This window comes from Tenrec ecaudatus, chromosome 16 (assembly GCF_050624435.1).
Source record: "Tenrec ecaudatus isolate mTenEca1 chromosome 16, mTenEca1.hap1, whole genome shotgun sequence".
Taxonomy (NCBI): domain Eukaryota; kingdom Metazoa; phylum Chordata; class Mammalia; order Afrosoricida; family Tenrecidae; genus Tenrec; species Tenrec ecaudatus.
This window is the reverse complement of record NC_134545.1, coordinates 58763704-58786883: the sequence shown is the minus strand read 5'-3', so window position 1 is coordinate 58786883 and position 23180 is coordinate 58763704. Positions and strand designations below refer to the sequence as shown.

Here is a 23180-nt window from a genome sequence, read left to right as displayed (position 1 = left end):
CCACCCACTTCCGTGTCCTTCCTCCTACCTTGACCCAGCCTCCCGCGCGTGTGACGTCAGGGCGCCGTGCGTGGCTGCGGCGCGGCGCAGGGGGCGGGCCCGCGGCGAGGTGCCGTAGGAGGAAGTGGTGCGGCTGTTGCCTCTGCGCCCACCGCCGGCTTCTGCGGCGCAGCGAGGGACGGTACTGCTGCTGCGTCGCGAACTCCCGCTGCTCCCCTCCATGTGCCCCGGAGCCGCCGCTCCCCTTCCTCAGGCCGCCGCTTACCCCGGGGTCTATGGAAGTAATGGAAGGACCGCTCAACCTGGTGAGTGACCCGCACAGGAACGCGTCCGCCCTCGGCGCTTTTGCCTCCGGAGTTCGTTCGCGTTCCCGGCAGGTCGGACGACCCTCCGGGCCTGGGGGGCGGGCTTGGCAGTGCCGGGGCCAGAGGTGAGGGACCGTCGCCCGACCGGGACCCCCAGCGGCTGAGGGCAAGCCGCCCCAGACTTGCCCACCCTTCGGGGACCACTGGGAAGTTCCCGAGTTCCACTTCCCGCCGCTTCTGGGAGCCCCCGCCTCAGGGCCCGGGGTGAAGGGAGGTCACCCACCAGCTGGGGCCGCCACCTTCTCGGCTGCCCGAGGGGAAATGCCGACCGCCGCCACGTAGCCACCCCCCTGCCACCTGGACAGGCTCTGAAACCAGCCAGGGCAGAGTAATGTGGATACTGCTGTTGACTTCTAACACCCGGGCCCTGAGTCTGATCCTCCTGACTTTGGAGATGGAGTACGCCCAACTTGGCCCCCCATTTTTCCCTTCAGTTTTTTAAAAGCAAGCGTTCACGTGCATCAGTGAGCCTCCTCTGTCTCCACACAAATTGGAGATAGCTGGGGAAAGGATCATTCTTGTTTTTAACTGTTTCTTCCCGTTAGGCATCGTGAAAGCCTCAGAGATACTTGCCTTTCTAAGAACAAGTGTTAATAGACTTTTATTAGCTCTTTTTTTGCCTTTAGTCATTTCAAGCATTGCGATGAAAAACACGAATTTTTTTCAGGCAGGCCAGCACATCTTTGGTCTCCCAAAGAGGATACCCATTTTGGATGCACTTACCTAAAGCTCAGATTACTTAAGTTTACTGACAGAAGGGACTTTTAAAGAGTCGTGAGTTTGCAGGTGGGATGGGATAGGAAAAAAACCTAGTTCTCACACGGGCACTTTGAGCTCCAGTGCCCTGGAAGAGTCTTGGGCTGGGCAGAGAGAGACTAATGGTTTAAAAGCATAGATTCTGCAGCCAGAATCCTTGGATTTGAGTTTTGTCTTTGCCACTCAGTAGCTGTATGACCTTGGGCAAGTTACTTGCCCTCCAGAGGTTTCAGATTTCTTTTAAGCTTGTTGTGTGGATTAGAGGAGTAAATAAGTGTACAGTCCTTAGAACAATAGTCGATGCATAGTACAATAAGAATTAGCTAATATTATCACTAAACTATGAGCCCAGATTTGAAATCTCACTTGTGAAATAAGGTTTGGATGGGCTGAGCTTTAAAAACCTAAAATTCTAGGACCTAAGTCTTTTTTCCTAACAAATTGGCCGTCCTTTTTCTGGTTAGCTGCTCTGAGAGGCCCTCCTAATGTCCCCAAGCACATTGATAATTGCTGTTCACAAACACACACTGATAATAGTTGTTTACCCTTAAGAATGGAATTTGGTTTGTATTTAAGGGGACATTCAATTTGCAGTTCAATCTGATAGATGACTTAATACTTAAAACTTCACATTATTAAAAAAAATAATTGGCAGTTTACAAACTGCTTCAAAATTCAGATGTCCTTGCAAAGAACTATGGGTTCATTTGCAGTTAGCCACCCTTTGTGGGACTGCAGGCTGCAGAATAGCTGTAGCCAAATGTTCAAGTGTGTGGTGGACTAAGAAGGCTGAAAGTTAGTGTTGTAGATGGAGCATCAGCAGACCCTCTTGAGAAAAAGTAGATAAATGGTGACAGTAGTATTCATGAGAATTTTGAGAAAAGTCCTGTTAAGCAGGCTAACATAATTCCATAGTCTAGCCATAGAATTGGTGTAAGTATCAGAAATTTGTCATCTTGAATTTTAATACCATGAGATATTTGAAAGATCTAATTTCTAGGTCAGCTGTTTATTGGAAGATAATGATGGGATGGAGATTAGCATTCACCTGATTGATTTGAACTCTGCTGCTAAATCTCTGAACAGACCCATGGATAATCATTCAGTTCTGAAGACTCAAAATCTTTTGTCAACAGGTATTCAAATTAATAACCAGTTGACAGTGTGAGAAGTAGTTCTTCTCAGTACTGTGTTTATGTGAGTGCCAGTGAAAATCCCAATAGTGTATACAAGCTTTTTTTAAAACAAGGTTTTTCTAATGATAGCACAGACCACATTCATTATGTAAGGACTTAATTACAATTTAAAGGTTTGTAACTAGTGGGGAGTGGGGAAGGAGGGGGGAAATGAGCAGCAGATATTAAGGGCTCAAGTAGAAGGCAAATGTTTTGAGAATGGTGATGGCAACAAATGTACATATGTTCTTGACACAATGGATGGATGTATGGATTGTGATAAGAATTGTACGAGCCCCCAATAAAATGATTTTTTTAAAAGGTTAGTAACCCTTTGTTGTCAAAGCATCCTTGAAATTTATAAGAATTTCCTAGTTGTAACAGATGAAAAGTTAGTAGTTGCTTAGGTCATGACTGAAATATTTATAGATCACAACTTATTTTTTTATGACTGCTTTCTACCAATGCTTCTGTGTTGTACTTATTAAAAATTCATTTTTGTTTTAATGTCCATGTTTGTATTGAACTGTATGTAGATCCTATGTCTCTGATCTATTATTGAGTCTTTTGTGTTAAGTTTGCATTACAGACCAGTGGATTTACGTTCCTCTCAGTTAGTATTTGAGATGGAAAAGGCCATTTAGAAATACATGTTTTAATAGTACAGGTATTATATTATAGTTCTCAGCTTTATTTAGTCGATCCAACAAGAAATTTTATTTCTACTAAACAAATAATAGCTAGACTTTGGACTTAATAAGATTCTTTCCCCCTCATTTGGGTTTTCCTTTTAATCATATTCAACATGGGAAAATTTTATCACAAGATTACTGACTTATTTAGGCATTTCTTTTTATACATTTCTTTTTTTTAACATTTTATTAGGGACTCATACAAATCTTATCACAATCCATATATATATACATCAGTTGTATAAAGCACATCTGTACATTCTTTGCCCTCATCATTTTCAAAGCATTTGCTCTCCGCTTAAGCCATTTGCATCAAGTCCTCTTTTTTCCCCCCTCTACATTTCATTTTGGTAATGTGAGTGCTATGTTCGGAAATGTCAAACCTCCCAAGAAATAGGTTCTAGCCCTTAGATTTGTTTGCTGCCAGCTTGGGAAGTGATGTCAGACCTTAATTTATAGATAGATGACTTTTGCTTTGCTTTACCTAGACTACAAACTGTAGGCTAGGGATCGTGTGAGTACCTTGGCCACAAATTTATTTGGCTTCTAAGAGTGCTGAGAAAATACTTGCTGAAGAACTGAGCTTTCCCCTAGCGTGATCAGTTCTCAAATTGCATGAGGCTGTTAAGGAAGTTTCTTGCTTTTTAACTTCTCACCTAAGAAAAGGCACCTAATATCTTGGTCCAAGGAATGACCTTGTCATATACATACTTGATGTTTTTGTAACTGTCCTGTGTTACAGGCTTACCTTAGCGATATGGGTTTCATTCCAGACTACCACAATAAAGCGAGCTGGAGATGTTTTTTTTTTTGTTTCCCGCTGCATGTAAAGGTTGTGTTTTCACTACACTATAGATTGTTGGTGTGGTGGTTATTTGTTGGCTGTGATTCACATAGGTGGCAGTTTGAAACCACCAACCAGCAGCTCCAAGGGAGAAAGACTGGGTTTTCTATTCCCATAAACAGTCTCAGAAATTCCCAGGGGCATCCCAATGCATTAGCATTGACTGACTGAGTAGACTTTAGGAGCCTTGCTTGATATAGTAGCTTATGTGACGGGCAACTAACCACAAAGTCAACAGTTTGAAACCACCAACCACTCCATGAGAGACGATGAGACTTTTTGTTCTGGTAAAGACAAACTGGGAAACTTGGAGCAATTTTATTCCATAGGGTCTCTGTGGCAGTGGGCTTGGTTTTAGGCCATATAATAAGTGTGCAATAATTCTATAACTCCAAAAATTCACTGCCAAGGAGTCAATTCTAACTCACTGTGAATCTATAGGACTGCCCTATAAGGTGGAACTGCCCTGTGGGTTTCCAAAACTGGGAGTAGAAAGCTTCATCTTTCTCCCAAAGAATGACTTGTAGTTTTGAACAGCTGACCTTGTTAGCAGCCCAGTATATAATCGACTAGGCTGCCAGGGCTGGAAATATTATGAGAATTACCAAAATGTGCCAAGGATGCCAAGTGAGAACATACTGCTGGAGAAATGATGCTATTCAGAAAAGAAAAAAAAAACTTGCTCAATGTAGCGTTACCACAAATCTTGAACACATTAAACAAGCTCTGCTGGACTTAATTAATGAAGACAGACTAGGGAGGTAGAGTACTTGGATATGTCCTCTAATTACTAAATATTGAGATTGCATCAGGCACTTTATATAGGAGGGTCCATCAAAAAAATCAATACTATTATTTCAGCTAACAAGCACAATTTTATGACAAGCAAAACATGTTTAACATGTCTTTTTTTTCCTTAAACATGTCTCTTTAGTTAGTGGATGAATGCAGACACGTTTTCTCAGTAATAACACTTATCTTAGTCTTGTTTAGAGATGCCTTCACAAAAAAGGCCCAATGAAAACATTGGCCCCTAAGGGTCTGTTGAACTAGTTACACTAGGTCAGGTCAGCTCAGAAGGTTACAGCCACTGTAATGGGTTCATAACAGTAAGATCAGCAGTTTAAATATACCAGGTGCTCTTCAAGAGTAAGATATTCCTATAAAGATGTATAGCTCTGGTAAATCGACCCTGCCCTGTAGGGTTGCCATGAGCTGAAATTGACTCAGTGGTGGTTAAGAGTAAGAGCAGGGGGTAATCTTGATAGGTTTTTTTGAAGGACACAGGGGCTTCTTATGAAGAAGTTTCATGAAAATTGGAAGCTGCGGTGTTAATAAAAATGCCAGGAAAATTGTGCAGAGGGTTTGTTTGTTTCTGGTGGAAGATGCACCAATGAGTCGCAAGGGCTGTCCTATAAGAAGCCCATTGGGGAGCCTTAGCTATATATAGTCTTGATCTTGCCCCTTCAGGCTTCTTTTTGTTCCTAAAGCCCAAAGTGCATTGAAAAGAAACGCTGTATTTGAGGGTGTCATTATCCTTGAGGATGTCAAAATTGCTCTTTTGATGTGTAAATCTACGCACAAGAATTCTTTGGGGAAGGATTCAAACACAGTCCTCAAAAGTGTATAGATCTAGAAAGTCTAGGTCAAGAAAAAAATAGCTTCACATTTTTATTTTTCTGTCATTTTGTAGAAATACTTTTTTACTTACTCTTGTATATTGTCTTAGGAGCCCTGGCCATGTGATAGATTACAAATCACCCTGCTGACCCCAACCAAGATCAGCAGTTTGACCTTTCTGCTTCTGTAAAAATTTATAGCTTCATAAACACAAAGGGACAGTTCTGTTCTGCTATATAAGAGTTGCTTTGAACCAAATTAACTTAATAGCAATGAGTGAGTAGTCTATTCTTTTATAATATTTATATGAGCAATTGTCCCCATCTTACACAAGAAGACACTGAAACTGAACCTACTACTATTAAGTCAATTAACTATAGGCGACCCCTTAGGAGAACTGCCCATGGCTGAAAATCTTCATGGAAGTTGACTGCCATGCCTTATCTTCTGTAATTCCGCTGATGAGTTCAGACCACTAATTGACCTTTTTGGTTAGCAGTTGAATACTTAACCACTAAGCCACCAGGGCTCCTTGGGATTTGAAAGTACATAGCATTCTATATCTAACATTGGCGTTTCTGTTAGATCAGTGTTTAAAACTCTTGTGTGTTGGGTGTGTGAGAGGTAATCTATCTGTACTATTAGTATATAGTTGTTCAAAATAAAGAACAATTTTACCTTAAAAACAAAATTAAATGCTCCATAGCTTCAATGTCTAAAATCCCATCATCAAATTTCTAAATCCTTCTAGAATCTCAACTCTAAAAACCCTTCCATCTTAACAGGGATCTGTAACATAACACATTGAGCTGCTGACCTCCATGTCAGCAGTTGGAACCCATTAGTCACTCCACAAGAAAGATGAGTTCTAAAGATTTACCACTTTCTGAACCCTAGAGAACAGTTCTACTCTGTGAGTTGGAATCTGCTCAAATTGCAGTGGGTCTGATTTTGTTTTGCAACCTTTTCACTGTCATTGTCTTCTGTCTGCACCTCCCCATCCACACACACACCCCAATGCCAAATGAAAGAAAAATTCGGCAACCATAGGAATGTGCAAGTAAAATTGTTTTCCATAAAGTCCTTTAATTAAAAAAAATTTTTTTTAAGTTGCCTTCCTCATTACCTACATTAATATGCTTATTCTCTATTAGATCTGTTTTCTTTTTCCATTTTAACTACCTGCAGATAATCAGTGGATGGCTACAGACTCCTTGAATACTTTTTACATAACCAGTGTGAGGGGGACTCTTAGAATTGTGTCTAGTGGTCAAAGGATGGGAAGTATGAACCCTTTGTAAATATTACAAAAACTGCTGTATATGATGCATTCTATTTAATGTGAGGATTTAAATTTTTTTTTTTTTACTATGAGAAGTTTAAAATCCAGAAGTAAAGACTGGCAATCTACTTTTTAAAAAATAGCCATAGAAAACTCCATGAGCATAATTCTACCCTGACATGCTTGGATGACCATGAGTCAAAATTAATTGCTAGCAACTGTTTGCACTTAAAAAGATAAATATATTTAAATGAAACATTTTTATTTTAAGCTTTTTTTCAGTGTATGCTGACTTGGGAGTATGCATGTTTTATGCATGTTTTTAGGGTATCTTGGACTCTACTTCTCAAACCGGAGCTTTTTTTAGTTCCAGTTTCTGCCTCCTCTGCTTAATGAGATTGCTGCACTCTACATGAGATGATGGTGCAGGGATAACACATAGGACTGCTAACTGCAAGGCCACCAGTTGGGAACCACCAGACACACCTCGAGAGAAAGGTGATAGATGACTTCTACTCCCTTAAAGAGTTACGGTCTGGCGCCAACTACGGGCGCCAGGGGCAGGAAAAGGGCCCTCGTAGCTGCATGTGGGCTGCCTGGGACCCAGCGGGCACCCAGGGCCACCGCTTCCCTCCCTCGGGCTGGGCGGAGCCACGAGCAGAGGAGCGCAATTGGCAGTGAGCACCCTGCCTGGCATTTTGTGGCAGCTGCCCAAGGAGGAACATGGCACTTGTAGGCAAAAGTGCGAAGCTGGAGGCGGACGAGGATATCTTTGAAGATGCCTTGGAAGCCGTCCCTACACCTTCTCAATCAACCACAGCAGCAAGCAATCACTACCACTTTGCTGTATTGGATTCCAAACAGGCACCTGGCTGGCATAGGATGTCAACTCGCAGCAGGTCACAGTCAACCATGCTAGATCTCGAGAGTGGCCTAGAAGAATGTGCTGTGGCCTTGAATTTATTTCTAAGCGACAGATAATCAGAAGCCTTAGAATTACTTCGACCATGGGCAAAGGATCACATGTACCATGCCTTTGGCTATAGCATCATTGTGGTGTTGCAGGCAGTTATGAGTTATGACCTTCGAGCAGCAAGACATCCAAAATGACATTTCTGCAATGAAGGACACTTTACAAACTTGCCAAAAACACAGGAAAATATGCACTGTTGTGGAGTCTGTTTCAAGTTTTATTTCCAGAGGATCATTAGAACAGCTGACTGAAAAGGAAATGCAGGCTCGAATTCTGTTTCACTGAGTGCCTCCTGCAGAAAGCAGCACCTGCGTTTATGCAGGATGAAAATATGATCAACTTCCTCAGAGGTGGACTCAAAATTAGGACAAGTTACCAAATATACAAGGAATGTCTTTCGATCTTGCATGTAATTAAGAAGAAAGTTGAGCAACAATTCTATGAGTTTGAAGGGCGTGTCAAACTTGGAATAGGAGCATTTAACTTAATGCTGTCCCTTTTACCAGCAAGGATCATCAGACTACTAGAATTTATTGGATTTTCTGTAAACAGGGAGTTGGGACTGATGCAGTTACAAGAAGGGGCATCAGGAAGATGCATGAGGGCTCCTGTGTACTGCTTAACTATACTAGCCTTTCATACCTATGTCTGATACTTGGTAAGGACTGAGTTACATTTTCCTTCATTGAGGGTTGATTATCTTGTGCCTGCTGAGTAAATAATAATCGAGGGGAAAAAGTCAGTAAGAGCTAGTAGTATGTTTACTTTTTTAAAGCGAAGATTAGCGATTGCGTTTCACCAGCCCAGGGACAAGGGAACAAGTGAACTAAAATCAATGGAGAGAAGGGCGTGGGATGCCTAGTGGGGCTTGGTCAAGAGCAGTGTAGCAGCAAGGAATTGCTAGACCCCAATGAAGGCTGAACATGATGGTGGGACAAGAGAAAAGTGAAAAGAAATAGAGGAAAGAACCAGGAGGCAAAGGACATTGATAGAGGCCTAAATAAAGTCATATATCTCAAGAGGGGAATAGATCTATGTACTTATATCTATATGTTAAGAATTAAGGTTGCAGGTGGACATTGGGCCTCTACTCAAGTACTCCCTCAACACAAGCGCGCTTTCTTCTAATAATCCGGCATTCTGTGATGCTCACCTTCCCAACAGGATAATAGAAGACAAAATGGGTGCATAAGCAAATGTGGTGAAGAAAGTTGAAGGTGCCCAGCCATCATAGTGTCTGGGGTCTTAAATATTTGAAGATAAACAAGCAGCAATCTAGCTGAGAAGCAACAAAGCCCATGTGGAAGAAGCATACCAGCCTTTTGTGATTATGAGGTGTTGATGGGATCAGGCATCTCAGACCCAGAACAAAATCATATCCAATGTGAATGTGGGTAGGAGGGTGGTGGCTGCGTGAAGTGGAGACCCAAAGCCCATCTGTAGACAGCTGGATATCCCTTCACAGAAGAGTCACAAGGAAGAGATGAGCCAGGGTGCAATATAGCACTGATGAAACACACAACTTTCCTCTAGTTCTTTAATACTTCCTTCCCCCCTATATCATGACCTCAGTTCTGTTTTACAAATTGGATTAGACCAGAACATTCACACTGCTACAGATAAGAGCCCGCAACTCAGGGAATCCTGGATAGATAAACCCCTCAGGGCCAAAAATGAACATAGAGCTACCAGGAGGATTAGGAGAAGGTTGGGGTCGGAAGGGGTAATCACAAGGATAAACATATAACCCCCTCCCAGGGGAACAAACAACGAAAAAGTGGGTGAAGGGTGATGGGCCAATGTAAGATATGAAAATAATAATCTATAACTTACACCTCATGAGGGAGGGTGGACATGGGAGGGAAGGGGGAAAATGAGCTGATATCAAGGGTTCAAGTAGAAAGAAAATGCTTTGAAAATGATGGCAGCAAATGTGCTTGACACTGGATGAATGTATGGATTTTGATAAGAGATGTAAGAGCCCCAAATAAAAGTATTTAATTAAAAAAAAGTTATTGTCTTCAGTACCCACAGGGGCAGTTCTACTCCGCCCTTATAGGATAAACTGAGTTGTTGCAATTGACTCTGGCATTCAGTACGCCATTTTGGAAAATGCCCTAAAAAGAAATTTGGGACAGTTTTATCTGGTATATTTTGCTTGTTGAAAGAGTAATTTAGCCCTTCTTTTTCTATTTTTTTAAAAGTCCAGGGTTTTTAAACAGTTGCTTTTATATATTTTAGTTAGCTTTAAAGTGTACAGCATGGAAGATAACTCAATGCTGGATCATGGCTGGAATCAGAATTTAAAATTTCCTTGAAAATTTTAAACAAAATTAATTTATTGTAAACCCTACGTGTTCCAAAGTCCTTTACAATGAGATTTAGTAGTATCACTAAATCTAATATTTAAGATGGATATTACAACCCCAGGAGGATTGGCAGTCACTACTGTTCATGTTTTAATATTATATACAGTCAAGTTTGAGAAGTTTACAAGACAAATTTGCTGTACTGGCCCTCAACTAGATGGATTAATATAGTGGCTACAAAACTGGACTCAGAGATAGCAACCATTGTGAGGATGGTTCAGGACTGGGGCGGTGCTCGTTCTGCTGTATATGTGGTTGATAGTATCTATCTAACAAGAACAGCAGTAACCAATATAATGAATTACTTTGAGGTGGGACATTAAGGTGGGGAGTATATCTTAGAAACCATTTAGGACACTTGCCCTGTCTATGCTGTAATAAGGGCTCTATAAATAAATAGTTGCTATTTTTTAAAAATTGCTATACTTTTTATGTATTAAAGCAGCACAAATAAAAACAGCTTAAAACACACACATTTTATTACTTCACAGCCTCTGTAGACCAGGATTAAGTAGTATCTTTCACTTCACGGTTTCTCACACGGCTACAATCCAGGTTATCACCTGGCCTTTAGTCTCACTTGAAGGTTCTGTTGGGGCAGAATCTGCTTCCAAATTTTGTGTGTGGTTGTTTGCTGGGTTGAAGTCCTTGAAAGATTTATGGACTGAAGGCCTGAGTCCTTGCTACTTTACTGGAGACAGCTATCTGTTCCCAATGAACCTCTCTTTAGGATAGTTTACCACATGACTCATTTAACTCATTGCTACCAAGTTGATTCTGGCTTTTAAAAATAAAGCCAAAGAGAAAAATGGCTATCAAGACAGAAGTGCAGACTTGGAAATGCCAACCCATCCCCACTGCTGTATTCTGTTTCTTAGATCCAAGTCACTAATTCCAGCCCACATTTGAGAAGAGAGACTGTATTCAGATATAGGCCATTTAATGCCCATGGTATGTTCTGTGAAATACCACATACATGGGGTAGAGAACATACCCATCGACCAAAAAGAGATGAAATTAGATTAATGGAGTGGAAATTCTGGAGGGTTGGAATACCTCTGTCTGAATGGTTTCCTGTTAAGTCGTGATGTAATAAAGCAAAGAGGATTTGAAGCACTTAGTGATGAAAATTATAGATAAACTTCAGCATGAATTGGAAATAAATGTAAAAACTAAAGATCTTCACAACTGGGTCAGTAGGCAGCATCAGGATAAATGTAGAAAATACTGAAGTTGTCAAAAGATTTTATTTTACTTCTATCTGCAATCAATGCCCATTGGAAGCAATAGTTAAGAAATCAAACAATGTATTATTGCATTGGGCACATTTGCTGCACAAGACTTCTTTAAAGTGTTAAAGAGAAGACTAAGGGACACCGATCCAAGCCATGATATTTTCACTCACTCCATATGCATGTGGAAGCTGCATAAATGAGAAAGGCTGTAGAGGAGCTAATGCTTTTGGACTGGTGTTGCCAAAGGGTGTTGAAAGGACCGTGCACTGCTGTAAGAACAAACACGTATGTCTTGGAGGAAGTAACAGCTGAAACGCTTCTTAGAAGTAAGGGTGGTAAGGCTCTAATACATGTGGTTTGGATATCTTGGGAGGGGGTTAATCCCTGGAGAATGGATTATGATACTTGGTCATATTAGTATTTGAAATATTCATTTTTGACTTACACGTTATTTGAATTACTAATGAAACTACCATCAAAACCTGTGTCTTACGTTTTCTGATTGACTATGAGTTGGGAATAAAGTTTTTCTCATAAAATTTTTTAAATTTCATTTTCACAAAATCTTAGTGCATCTTGAAATATTTAGTATAAAGGAATGTTATCAGAGTTACAAAATAAGAATAAGTACCCAAATAAGTTCCTATAGTATCTTCAGTAAAAACAAAAATGTAATTAGTCTAAGTAGATTGTAAATTTCTTGTTGATGGGGACCTCCAGCGTGTTCTTTTGTAGTACATATTAATAGGTGTTTTCAATGCAATGTACTAGGCACCATTCTAAGCACTCTGATATCGCAACTAGTTTAATTTTCACAGCACTTCTCCTTTTAGAGGGGACGAAACAGGCAAGACATTAAGAATGCTAAGTTCATGTGTCTAATAAGTGTTTAAATTGAGATTTGAACTAGGGAAGTAAAGTGTGTTAGGGTTGACTCGAGAAACAAATCCAGGAGCACACATGCATGTAAGAAAGAACTTTATATAAACAGTAATTATATATTGAGAAACATCCCAGTGAAGTCCAGAGGAAGTCCATAAGTCCAATGTTAGTCCATATGTCCAATACTAGTCCATAAATTCCTCTTTAGACTCACGCAGCCATGCAATAATGCCGAATGCAGGAAAAACACGGGCCACTGAGTGCAAAGTCTTGTAGATCCAGTGGCAGTGGAAGAATCTCTGCATTGGTGTGAGTCTCCACGTGGTTCCTCCAGACCAGAGCTCTGGCTTCATCAGTGTAGCTCCATGCATCCTGTCAACAGGAATGTCTCGCAAGGAGTGAGCATGTATCTGGCCTCCAGTGAGCTTTATATCTCCATTTGTGCCTCCCAATGAAATCATCAAGCTGCCCACCTGACTGATAGGCTAGACTTACTTCTCCCCTTCACAAGTTGACAGGAGATAATGTAATTGCCACGTAAGGCTTTATTCAAAGTCTGAGAATTTAGTAGGAACAATGCTTTTTTTAAGATAAGGATTTGATGACTGTGTGTGGAGTGAAATTTCTTAATTAACCTCCACTCAATGACTGTGTGAGACTATGCAACTAGGCATATGAAATACTCATAGAGGGAATTGGCCGGTTGAGTTGCCATCCTCCAAGCTATTGGAGAACTATTTCTCAAGCTGCAACAGAAAGAATTCTTGGAACCATTACGAAAGAAGAGCATTCAGCAGAGCATGTTTGTGAAATCCTTACAACAGTGTCAAAATAGGTTAAGGAAAACGTCCACATGACGGACCTCTGCCTCATGGCAACAGGTCTTAGGTTAGTGAGAGTTGGATTCTCCTCCCTTGGATAGTCAAAGGAGGTCAGATGTATCCCCCATGCCATTTTCATGCTGTGACACCAAATAAGTATGGATGCTTTTATTGGATTAGTAATATTTGGAATTAAAGTGAAATATGCCTCTTGTATTAGCATAGTGATTACAGGTTGGGCTTTTTACATGGGGATATTTTGGGGAAGTCAAGTGAGCCATTAGGTCTTGATCTCACTACATGAGAGCCTTTGGATTGTTCTTTGGAGCTTCATTTCACAGTTCAAAAAGGTTAAGGCACCTCCTGTAGGTTTGCCCATTTCCTTCTCTTTTTTTACTGGAATCTTGTTGATTCACTTGAATTTCCAGGAAAGTTTCTCTGCCTGCATTGATGAGTCACAATAATACTATTAGAAACTATATTTGTCATAATTTCTTATACTTACTAGTTTGTACATAATCTTAAAAGATATGTAGCATTTCTGATACTGTAAAACATACTGTGCTCAGAAAATAGTTTTTGCCCCATAGAAGACTATCTAAAATTATTTTAAGTCACCAGTTACTGGTGACTAGAATTTTTTCTAAACTTCTTCAAAGGTTTCAGTTGGTAGAAATGGACCCAAATGCTACTCGCCTAGCAAAAGTTGGTAGGCTGATTTGGGAAGCTGTGAGTTATTACCCTGAAATCAATGAAGAAAAAAAGAAAAAGGCCATTTGGACAACTCTCACTAATTTTCTGGCTAAAAACCATCCCCATTACCAGACATAATTTTAGATGACCAAGAACCTTCTATAAAGTAGTTATTGCCACAACTGACAAAGTAGTCAAAGATTTCCCATTACTTAGATCCATAATCAATGATCGTGAAAGCAGCAAGAAATCAAATTCATAGGCCAAACCTGCTTCAAAAGACCCCTTTAAAGTGTTAAAAAGCAAAGATGTAACTTTGAGCATGAAGGTATGCTTGATCTAAACCATGGTATTTTTTTTTTTTCCGAATGAAGATATGAGGACAGACGTTTTTCAAAAGTACTTATTTTTTTCTTAACTTTCACCAAATCATAGACATGAGATTACTAAAACTGTAATTTATGAAGATTTATTTTTTAGAAGAATTAATGTATTCTGCCACACAGAAAGATAGTGCAAGGGGAATACACTGACTGGGGAGAATGAACAATGTTTGCACTATGTTCTGGTCAAGAGGCAGTGAAAGCAGCGATCCATTTTCTGACTATTCTGTCCCTATCATACAACTTTAGCCTAGCTTTAAATAATAGAGCGGGAGGCTTTGTTTTCTTTGGTGAGGAACTCTTCATCTCCAAAATTTCTCTCCTTGACACTTGTATTAATCATACCCTTACCCTGTAAGTAGTGTAAGTCAACGTGGAACTGTAGACCAGACCGAAGTCCTGAATTTCTGAAGTCAGAGAGGGACTCACTAATCAACATGGGTCCCCCTCCTGAGCAAGATATCCAAAGATTTTTTTTTTAATGTATGTAACACAATTTATCCCTGAGCCCAAAAGAAGAGGAACAGGGCTCATGAGTCACAGTGTATCTGTGGCAGCCTTTGAGGACAGTGCCCGCGGGGTGGGGGGTTACTGAATCTGACACAGCTTCACAAATCATAGTATTTTTAATCACCCTCATGTGCATACAACAGCTAGACAATAAGAAAGAATAAAGAAGAATTGATGCGTTTGAATTATGATGCTATAGTGGGGAAAATGCCTGCTGCCAGAAGAATGACCAAATTTGCCTGGGAAAAAGTAAAGCTATGATAGTCCTGGAAAAGAGGGATGGTGGCTTTTGTCTCACATACTGTAGATACCTAGAGAGGGTCAGGGACAAAGAGGAGCACCTTCAAAGAGATAGATTGGCACACACTGGCTGCAAGAGAGGACTCCACACAGCAGTAATTGTTAGATGGGTAAGGACTAAGCAGTGTTTCATTCCGTTGGCAGTGTGAATAGGAACTCCCCCGATGTCACCTAACAACGACTAGAACAAAATATGTATTAAAGGCATTCCTGGGGGATGCACTGCCTAAGCACTTGGCTGCCACCCAAAATGAGTTGGCAGTTTGAACCCACTGACTCCTGCTTTTGTGAAGAGTGAAGCCTTGGGCAATTTATTTGTAGGGTGCGCTATAGTGAGTTTGAATAGCATCGACTTGATGGCAAAGAGCTTGACCTTTCATGTTTTATATATGTAATATATATAATTTGTAAGTTTATATGTAATATGTCCAATTCCAGGAGATAAGGATCAGAAAGGCAATAATAATGAAAACTTAAGAAAACAGAACTGACCTATCTGAAAGAGGGTCAGACAGGGGATGGGGTAGGTGGGTACACTGATGTATAGCAATAAATAGCATTGTTTATTTTTTTTAAACAATGTTTTCTTTATGTCTTATTTTAAAATTCAGAGGAGTTTGGGAATATTTGTCTTCCAGGCTCATCAACAGAGCAGAAGAGCAGACCGCTTATTAGCTACAGGGAAATACGAAGAGGCTATTTCTTGTCACAAAAAAGCTGCTGGTGAGTATTCTTTTTTTTTTTTTTTAATGAGGGTGCCTCAAAAAAATTGTAGAAAAGTAGAATGAAATAGTAATGGAATTTTCCTGTACACTCTGAAGTGCCCTCATATTTTATTGTGTTTTCAGTGAAGGTTATAGAGCAAATTAGGTTCCCATTTGACAAATAATTCAGTGACTGAGACTGTCTCAATCTTTTCCTTGTATTCTGGTTGTTTCATTTCCAGGATATTTTCTCTGTTCAGGTGAGTTTTCATTTTAAGAAATTTTAAGAAATACTGAATCTAAAACTGGAGAACAACTTAATTTCCCTACTTTTCTCTTCACACTATGATGTGGCTTTGCCGTGCACAGACAAGAAAAGCATATTTTAGATGAATGTTCCAATGAAAGGATATTTTAGTTCTTTAACCGTAGTTGGTCTTGGTTATATGTGTATTGCACATGTTAAAAGACTAAGGATATCTTGTGCATTAAGCAGCAACATAATGAACACAAAAGGTTCTGGTTAACCTACTTCCCTGTCTTTGAAGTCCTATGTTAACATTGGCTGTTAAATATGCCATCATTCCTATCCACTATATTTAAGTTCTTAGAAGAACGTAGTCTTTTGAATCACATTAAGAATAATTGTGAACATAAAACTTAAATTTGATTAGTAACAAAAAAACCTGAAAGCTTAATTTATTTATAAAATATAATACAAAATTTATTTCTTTATAATTTTAGTTAGTGTGAAATTGAACAAAACAATTTTTTTCTTTTGTGAAACAAAGATGAATACATAAAAATAAAGGTGCACTCTTGCAAGTTACATTTTTGCATTTTCTCACTTTGCGACCTCAGGGTAATGGTGAAGACCATCCAAACGGTATCTCTTCCAGGGATGCTTTTGGTGGCAGGACCTCGCCTCTTTTTGTTGGTCTATTACTTTCTCCTTCAAGAAGAAGAGCTTTGGCAATGCTCATTTTGAACTCTTGCAGACATTTGTGATAATATTTTTTCAATCTGATGTGAATTCTCTACAGTGCAATTAGCAAGTCTATCAAATCTAACAGTGTACCCAGAAATTGCTCAATTCTTGGCTACTCAGTGCAAGAGGTTTATTGGGTTTTTGCTGGCTTGCATAAAGATTTGGACAACAATATGAATAATGATATCCTTCGAGAAAAATGTCTAAAATATTCAACAGGATGTTTTACTACCCCAGAAGAATCTATTTGTCCTAACCATTCAGGCATAAGTCTAGCTGTACCATCTCCAGAAATGTGCTGCCAAAGAGGAATTCTTCAATTTCTTGATGTAGATGGCTTTGAACTTGTAGCTATTGGAATTGATTCTTCAATTTCAACAACTGAAGTTTCTAACTCAGGGGTCCTCAACCTTTTTAAACAGGGGGCCAAGCCAGTTCACTATCCCACAGACCAGTTGGAGGGCCGGACTATAGTTTAAAAAAAAACTGAACAAATTCCTATGCACTGCACATATCTTATTTTGAAGTAAAAAAAACAGGGCAAAAACACCCGGCGGGCTGGATAAATGTCCTCAGAGGACCGCAGTTTGAGAACGCCTGTCATCTTCACTAGTATTATCATTACTAACTACGAGGTCTTCTAATTCACCCAAATCAAAATAATTGGGCGTATGTTCACTTCCTATCATGGGAAAAAATAAATATTGTTATCAAAATAGTTTGAATAGCAATATAATTAAAATTTTATATTGTAAAATCAAAAATTTTTTAATATAATGTGCATTTTATTTACCAGTTTTACCCATATTAGCATCTGGTTCCTTGTCTGAGTCTGTACCACTTCCATCTAGGTCATAAATTGCCGTTTTCCATAAAACAAATAAAAATCCATGCTGTAATTTTTGTCACCTTCGATTCAAAAGATGAGTATAACAAAGTCGTTAACATTTTGAAAAGGTAGAAATATATAATAAATACATTTTTATGAGTAAAAACTAGTTTTATGAACATACTAAAAATATCAACACTAAAACTTCACTAGATTGAAAATTATCATAAAATGCACTGAACGCCAACAACCACTTAACCTCAGACACACAGTCAGTCAAAATATGTGCCAATATTCAAGCATTTTGCCGCTAAAATGCATGACTAGCGGTATGCATTTGTACTAGTAAAACGTGACGATTTTGCCAACATTGTCGTCAGCTCCAAAAGCTTCATGATTTCAGTTAAAAATGTGTTTTAATTGTTGCAAAAATGTCGCTCTCGGTGTTATAGGGTTAATGCTACAGGGGGGCTGAGAGATACATGCTTTCTAGCAACCCAAAGAGGAAAACTGAATTTCTGTAGTGGCTATTTAAATTCAACATTAACTCACCCAGGAACTGATTTGAAGATCAGAAAGAAGTTTTATAGAAAGGCTACATACATAACATTATACTGTTCTCAACAACTTGTTTGCTGTAAGTAAAATACACGTGTCAGTTCTTCACTAAACCTGACTTTAATCTGATAGACTGATGAGCAGCCATGAACAACTTGTTTGCTGTAAGTAAAATACACGTGTCAGTTCTTCACTAAACCTGACTTTAATCTGATAGACTGATGAGCAGCCATGATGATGGCATGAGCTGCAAGTTCAACTGTTAACCTCAAAGTTAGCAGCTCCAAACCACCAGTCATTCCGAAGTTGCAGTCCCGGACCAATGGTGCTGCTGTGAGCTGGCAGTGGTTTACTGTGTTCGGGTTTTGTTTCATAGACTGATGAGCTAGGCCCTGGGTAGTACAGTAGTTAACATGTGTGGCTGCTAACTGAAAGGCTAGAGGTTTGATTCTACCCAGAGGGAGGTACCTCAGGAGAGAGAAATGTCTTCTGAAAAAGCAGCCAGTCGATGCCTGCTAGAGTTCATTTCTGATTCACCCGGGCCACCATGTTGGAGTCTACTCAACAGCAACAAACAGAAATAGGTTCCTCTGGATAATTGAAAAGCATTTTGTGTGTATATATATGTATGTGTGTGTGTGTGTGTGTATATATATATAGAGAGAGAGAGAGAGACTTCAACTTTTATTCCTTTTTCTTTTCCCACCAATAAACTGAGAATCATTAGGCACAAACTTTTGACCAGAAAGATGTCTGGATATTGTTATGTTAATTATGCTGGGCTTCTGCATTTGCATTTATTTATTTATTTTTAAAAATCATTTTATTAGGAGCTGTTACAGCTCTTATAATATTTCATACATCAGTTGTGTCAAGCACATTTGTATATTTACTGTCATTTCCAAAACACTTTCTACTTGAGATCTTGGTATAAGCTCCTTCCCCCCCCTCCCACCCTCGTGAGTCCTTGATGCATTATATCTTATTATTTCATGTCTAATACTGTCCGTTGTCTCCCTTCACCCACTTTGTTATCCGTCCCACTGAGGTAGGCTATATATACAACCTTGTGATGGGTCCAGCTTTCTCCCCCTTGCCCCTCCCCAAGCATCCCCCTACTATTTGATAATCACTATTTCTACTACTGTTCCTGAGGCGGTTTATCCAGAATTCCATTTGTTGAGAACATAATTTTATAAAATTATTTATTTAAAGATATGAACAAAAGCAACCAAGCTCACTGTTGAGTTGATGCTGGCTCATAGTGACCCCATAGGGCAGGCTAGAGCTGCCGCTGTGTTTCAGAGACTGTAGTTCTTGACGGGAGTCGAAAGCTTCATCTTGCCTGTGGAGCAGCTAGCTAGTGGTTTTGAGCTTAACCATGGCACCATCTTGGCTCCTAATACTATTTTTTCAGGAAGCCAAAATTATGTTGCCTAGGTATTCAGATAGGTAAAATGTCACTGATAATATCTTGCTGTTTTTGTGAGCATAATAATAGGATTTTAATAGGTTTTGTGTTTAATTCTTCTCTCTTGCTCTCTCTTTTTTTAAATTTGACTAGCTTTTGTTTTTACCCTCTAAAATCTTTCATGGTTTTAAGGACAAAAATCTTCAAAGTGTGTGGGAGAGATAGTAACATTTGATGATCTCTGCTATGCTTTTATTTTATTTTTTTCAAGAAGTGAAGCATTGTCTTAAGACAATAAAGGTTTTTTTTCCTTTTTTAAAAGCGGTCACTGTTTTCATTTGATATGATTGCCATAAAGTAGCATTGCTTCTAACACCTTTTTGTCATATGATAACCATTTGTACTCTTCTGTGATCTGTTAACTATAAAATGGCATTACTTATATATTTATGTCCTTCTTTCTTACCAGCATATCTTTCTGAAGCCATGAAGTTAACACAGTCTGAGCAGGTGAGACACTTAATACTTGCCAACAAGGGTTAGGATTTTTTGTGGAGTATAAAATGGGTATAAAATAAATGGTTGTGTTCCCCTCAAAAATGCGATAGTCAAAAAAATGCGATAGTCAAAAGTATATAAATTGAGGAGGAGAGGAATACTTCTGAAAGGAATATTAAGCTAATATGTCAGAATCTTTGTCCTTTTTGCTAGTGCTTTTACAACAGATCTTAGTTGGTCAAAAATGTGCTCTCTGAGTATAGAGACGGACGCCTTTAGTGCTTTCCTGATCACGGTGCTGTTTTTATCATCATTAGCTCACAGTGAGTGAGAAGGCATGTGGGATCAAGGGAATATCAATTGGATCTGCCTTTTCCTTTTGAAAGGGAATGTAAACTTGAATAGTTTCCCATCTGTTTTTTCTTGAATTCCTTAGTAATCTTGTCACTTTAAGTTTTGTTTCACCTATAACCTAATTTTTGTTGTTGTTCTTTATTTGCTTGCTTGGAGAGAGCCTGCTTGGTCTTTAAAAATACCTTTATCCAAAGTTAATGGTACTGAGAAGGTAGTAATTATTTACCTGAATACGATTTCTGCAAGAGAAAACAAGTGATTTTATTCAGTTCCTCAAGCTAAGCCAAGTGAATGTCAAAGCTATGATCTGTCCCTTGCACTTTGATTGTCTAGCCCTGCACGTGCACTGAGCCTTCTGAGCACATCGCTCGTAGGAAGACTGTCTTTTCAGCTGGTGTAGAATTGAGAGGATTTCTAATTTCAAGTGAAGATCTGCTTTAGTGTGCTCATTGGAGTTGAACTTCCAAATCCTGAGTGAATGCTGTTTTATGAGTAAAATTGTTAGCTTATCCAGAAAAACACCTGGTTAATTTGAAGAAAAAATTTGAGGTCTCCTACCTTGTAAAGAAAGCATTTTAAGGTTAACAAGTTATTCAGAAAGGACGCTCTTGGGGTCGTATACAGCAGGACTTGACTAAAGTTAAACTCTAAGAATTGTGCCTTTCTTTCTGTGGTACAGGCCCATTTATCACTGGAATTGCAAAGGGACAGCCACATGAAGCAGCTCCTGCTTATCCAGGAGAGGTGGAAGAGGGCAAAGCGTGAGGAAAGATTGAAAGCCCAGCAGAACCCAGACAAGGATGTAGCCACCCACCTTCAGGCATCTCACAAGCCCTCTGCTGAGGATACGGAGGGCCAGAGCCCACTTCTTTCTCAGAAGTACAGCCCGTCCACAGAGAGACGCCTGCCCGAAGTTCAGGGGCTCTTCGACAGGGATCCAGACACACTGCTGTTCTTACTTCAGCAGAAGAGTGAGCCAGCAGAGCCGTGTATCGGGAGCAAAGCCCCCAAAGATGATCAGACAATTATAGAGGAGCAGGCAACCAAAATTGCTGATTTGAAGAGGCATGTGGAATTTCTTGTAGTTGAGAACGAACGATTGAGGAAAGAAAATAAACAACTGAAAGCAGAAAAGGCCAGACTTCTAAAAGGTCCGATGGAAAAGGAGCTGGATGTAGATACTGATTTTGTAGAAAAATCAGAGTTATGGAGCTTGCCACCACATTCAGAAACCGCTACAGCCTCGTCTACCTGGCAGAAGTTTGCAACAAATACTGGAAAAGCCAAGGACATTCCGATTCCCAATCTCCCTCCCTTGGATTTTCCCTCTCCAGAACTTCCCCTCATGGAGCTCTCTGAGGATATCCTGAAAGGACTTATGAATAACTAAACTGGATGGCCGTAGAAGAACGAGCAATCCAGAGGAAGAACAAAAGGGAAAACCACGTGCCAGAGCGACGCTAGAGCTGCAGCGCCAGCTGGCACATACTGTAGAAGAGGCTTTGCCAGGACTTGGGAAACAGTCACTGTGAAATATGTTACATATCTGATGTACTGATTCAAAGTAATGATTTCGGACTTGGCAGACACTAAACTCTCGGAGACTCACTTTCTCCTGATACAAACCAAATGGCTACCTGGAATTAATTTTTCAATTACTTTTCTTATCAGCAGGGTTAAAATGTATAAAAATATGTTATGTGTAATTAATCTATAATGCCATAAATGATAATGCAAACCTAAATAATATGATAGCCTAAGGGGCTGCCTTGTATTTGAAATATTCTTTCTATCATGCATTGGCGTTATGCATTTGTCCTGCACATTTTGTTGGTTTCAGTGAGGTGTGAGGTGCGTACCTTTCTAGATGAAACTGTGTGCCACGCTTTGCACTGCTGCTGATGACCTCAAGACTATCGGGAGAGATACGTACATTTCAATTCTATGAAGAACGGAACCAAATTATTAGTTAGGCTTTTTTAAAAAATACCAGTTTACATAATTAATCAGGGTGCATTTTAAGTTCTAACTTTTGTTTATTGTATAATGCATCACTTGAAAATGCCAAGGAAATACCTTTTGTTTTTAATGATGCATGAATGGAAGTAATGCTAGTTGGCAGTATTTGGTTATAAGAAAATCAATAAAGTAATTGTGTTTTATACCCTTGTTGAATGTGGCTGGTAGTTAAAGGCAAGTTTTATATGACCTCTGTTTATTGTAAAGTTTGGGTATGAGTTTGCACGGATGCAATCAAAGGATTAATTTTGGTGTGGTAACTTCAGTGATTTACTTTCAGTTTCTCTGACAGTGAGGGAAATAGGAGACAGACATTCTTGAGGTTTAAATGTGTTCCCAAATGCTCAGGGCTGCTCCAGGATAGAGGGTGCTATTCCTCATGTACCAGCCATCCCAGTAGAGCCCCGTGGCCGGGAACATTCTCCCTACAGAGTCTGAGGACGTTCCAGGACAGGGAAGGGGAGGAGGCAGAGGAGGATGTAAGCGCATCTAGGCAAAAGCCATTGGGTGTATTTAAAGCATGGACTCAGCTTACTGTGCGGAATGACGGGTGGACAGAAATAGGGAGGAACTGCCTCCCAGGAGGGAATCAAGGACAGTTGGTGGGTTCAGGGGAGTAGGTTGGACTCAGGTGCTTAAGTGATGAAACTAATAGAAGTGGGATCGGATGACGTCAGCCATACAGAGGTCATTTCTTAACTGTCTCATCTTGGTAAAGGTGAAACCAAAACAGCTTTTAAAATAACTTGGAAAATTCACTTCTGTTCAAGGTTAATTTGTCCATCTCAGTGTTGCATTATCATGGACTCTGAGGCATCTTGCTTTCCTAATCTTATAAACTTGAGATTGTTGGTGCCAAAATAAACTATTTTACTAGTTTAAGCCACTTTTCTTTAACGAATGTTATGTTTGACACGAG

The 23180-nt window shown here is 39.7% G+C and overlaps 1 protein-coding gene and 1 non-coding gene across 4 annotated transcripts; one reads left to right on the top strand and one right to left on the bottom strand.

The window, feature by feature from the left end:
* The first annotated feature begins 63 nt into the window (after window positions 1–63).
* On the top strand, window positions 64–23154 carry NRBF2 (nuclear receptor binding factor 2). Of its 3 annotated transcripts, none has more exons than XM_075533829.1 (4): window positions 64–305; window positions 15512–15623; window positions 19860–19900; window positions 20922–23154. In XM_075533829.1, exons 1-4 carry the CDS (start codon window positions 276–278, stop codon window positions 21630–21632), a joined length of 894 nt encoding a protein of 297 aa, XP_075389944.1. In that variant the 5' UTR covers window positions 64–275; the 3' UTR covers window positions 21633–23154. The 3 variants fall into 3 exon arrangements, with proteins under 3 accessions (XP_075389944.1, XP_075389945.1, XP_075389946.1); XM_075533830.1 differs by having other exon boundaries at window positions 15539–15623; window positions 20922–23153; XM_075533831.1 differs by lacking the exon at window positions 15512–15623 and having other exon boundaries at window positions 80–305; window positions 20922–23152.
* LOC142430069 (small nucleolar RNA SNORA5) lies at window positions 14570–14701 on the bottom strand. The gene has a single exon (XR_012780545.1). It is a non-coding gene; the product is annotated as a small nucleolar RNA SNORA5 (small nucleolar RNA).
* Window positions 23155–23180: the final 26 nt, after the last annotated feature.

Coding starts and splice junctions, on each gene's coding strand:
- NRBF2 (XM_075533829.1), top strand. CDS start 276: ATGGAAGTAATGGAAGGACCGCTCAACCTG. Junction 15,624..19,859: donor TTGTCACAAAAAAGCTGCTG/GTGAGTATTCTT, acceptor CTTTCTTACCAG/CATATCTTTCTGAAGCCATG. Junction 19,901..20,921: donor AGTTAACACAGTCTGAGCAG/GTGAGACACTTA, acceptor TCTGTGGTACAG/GCCCATTTATCACTGGAATT.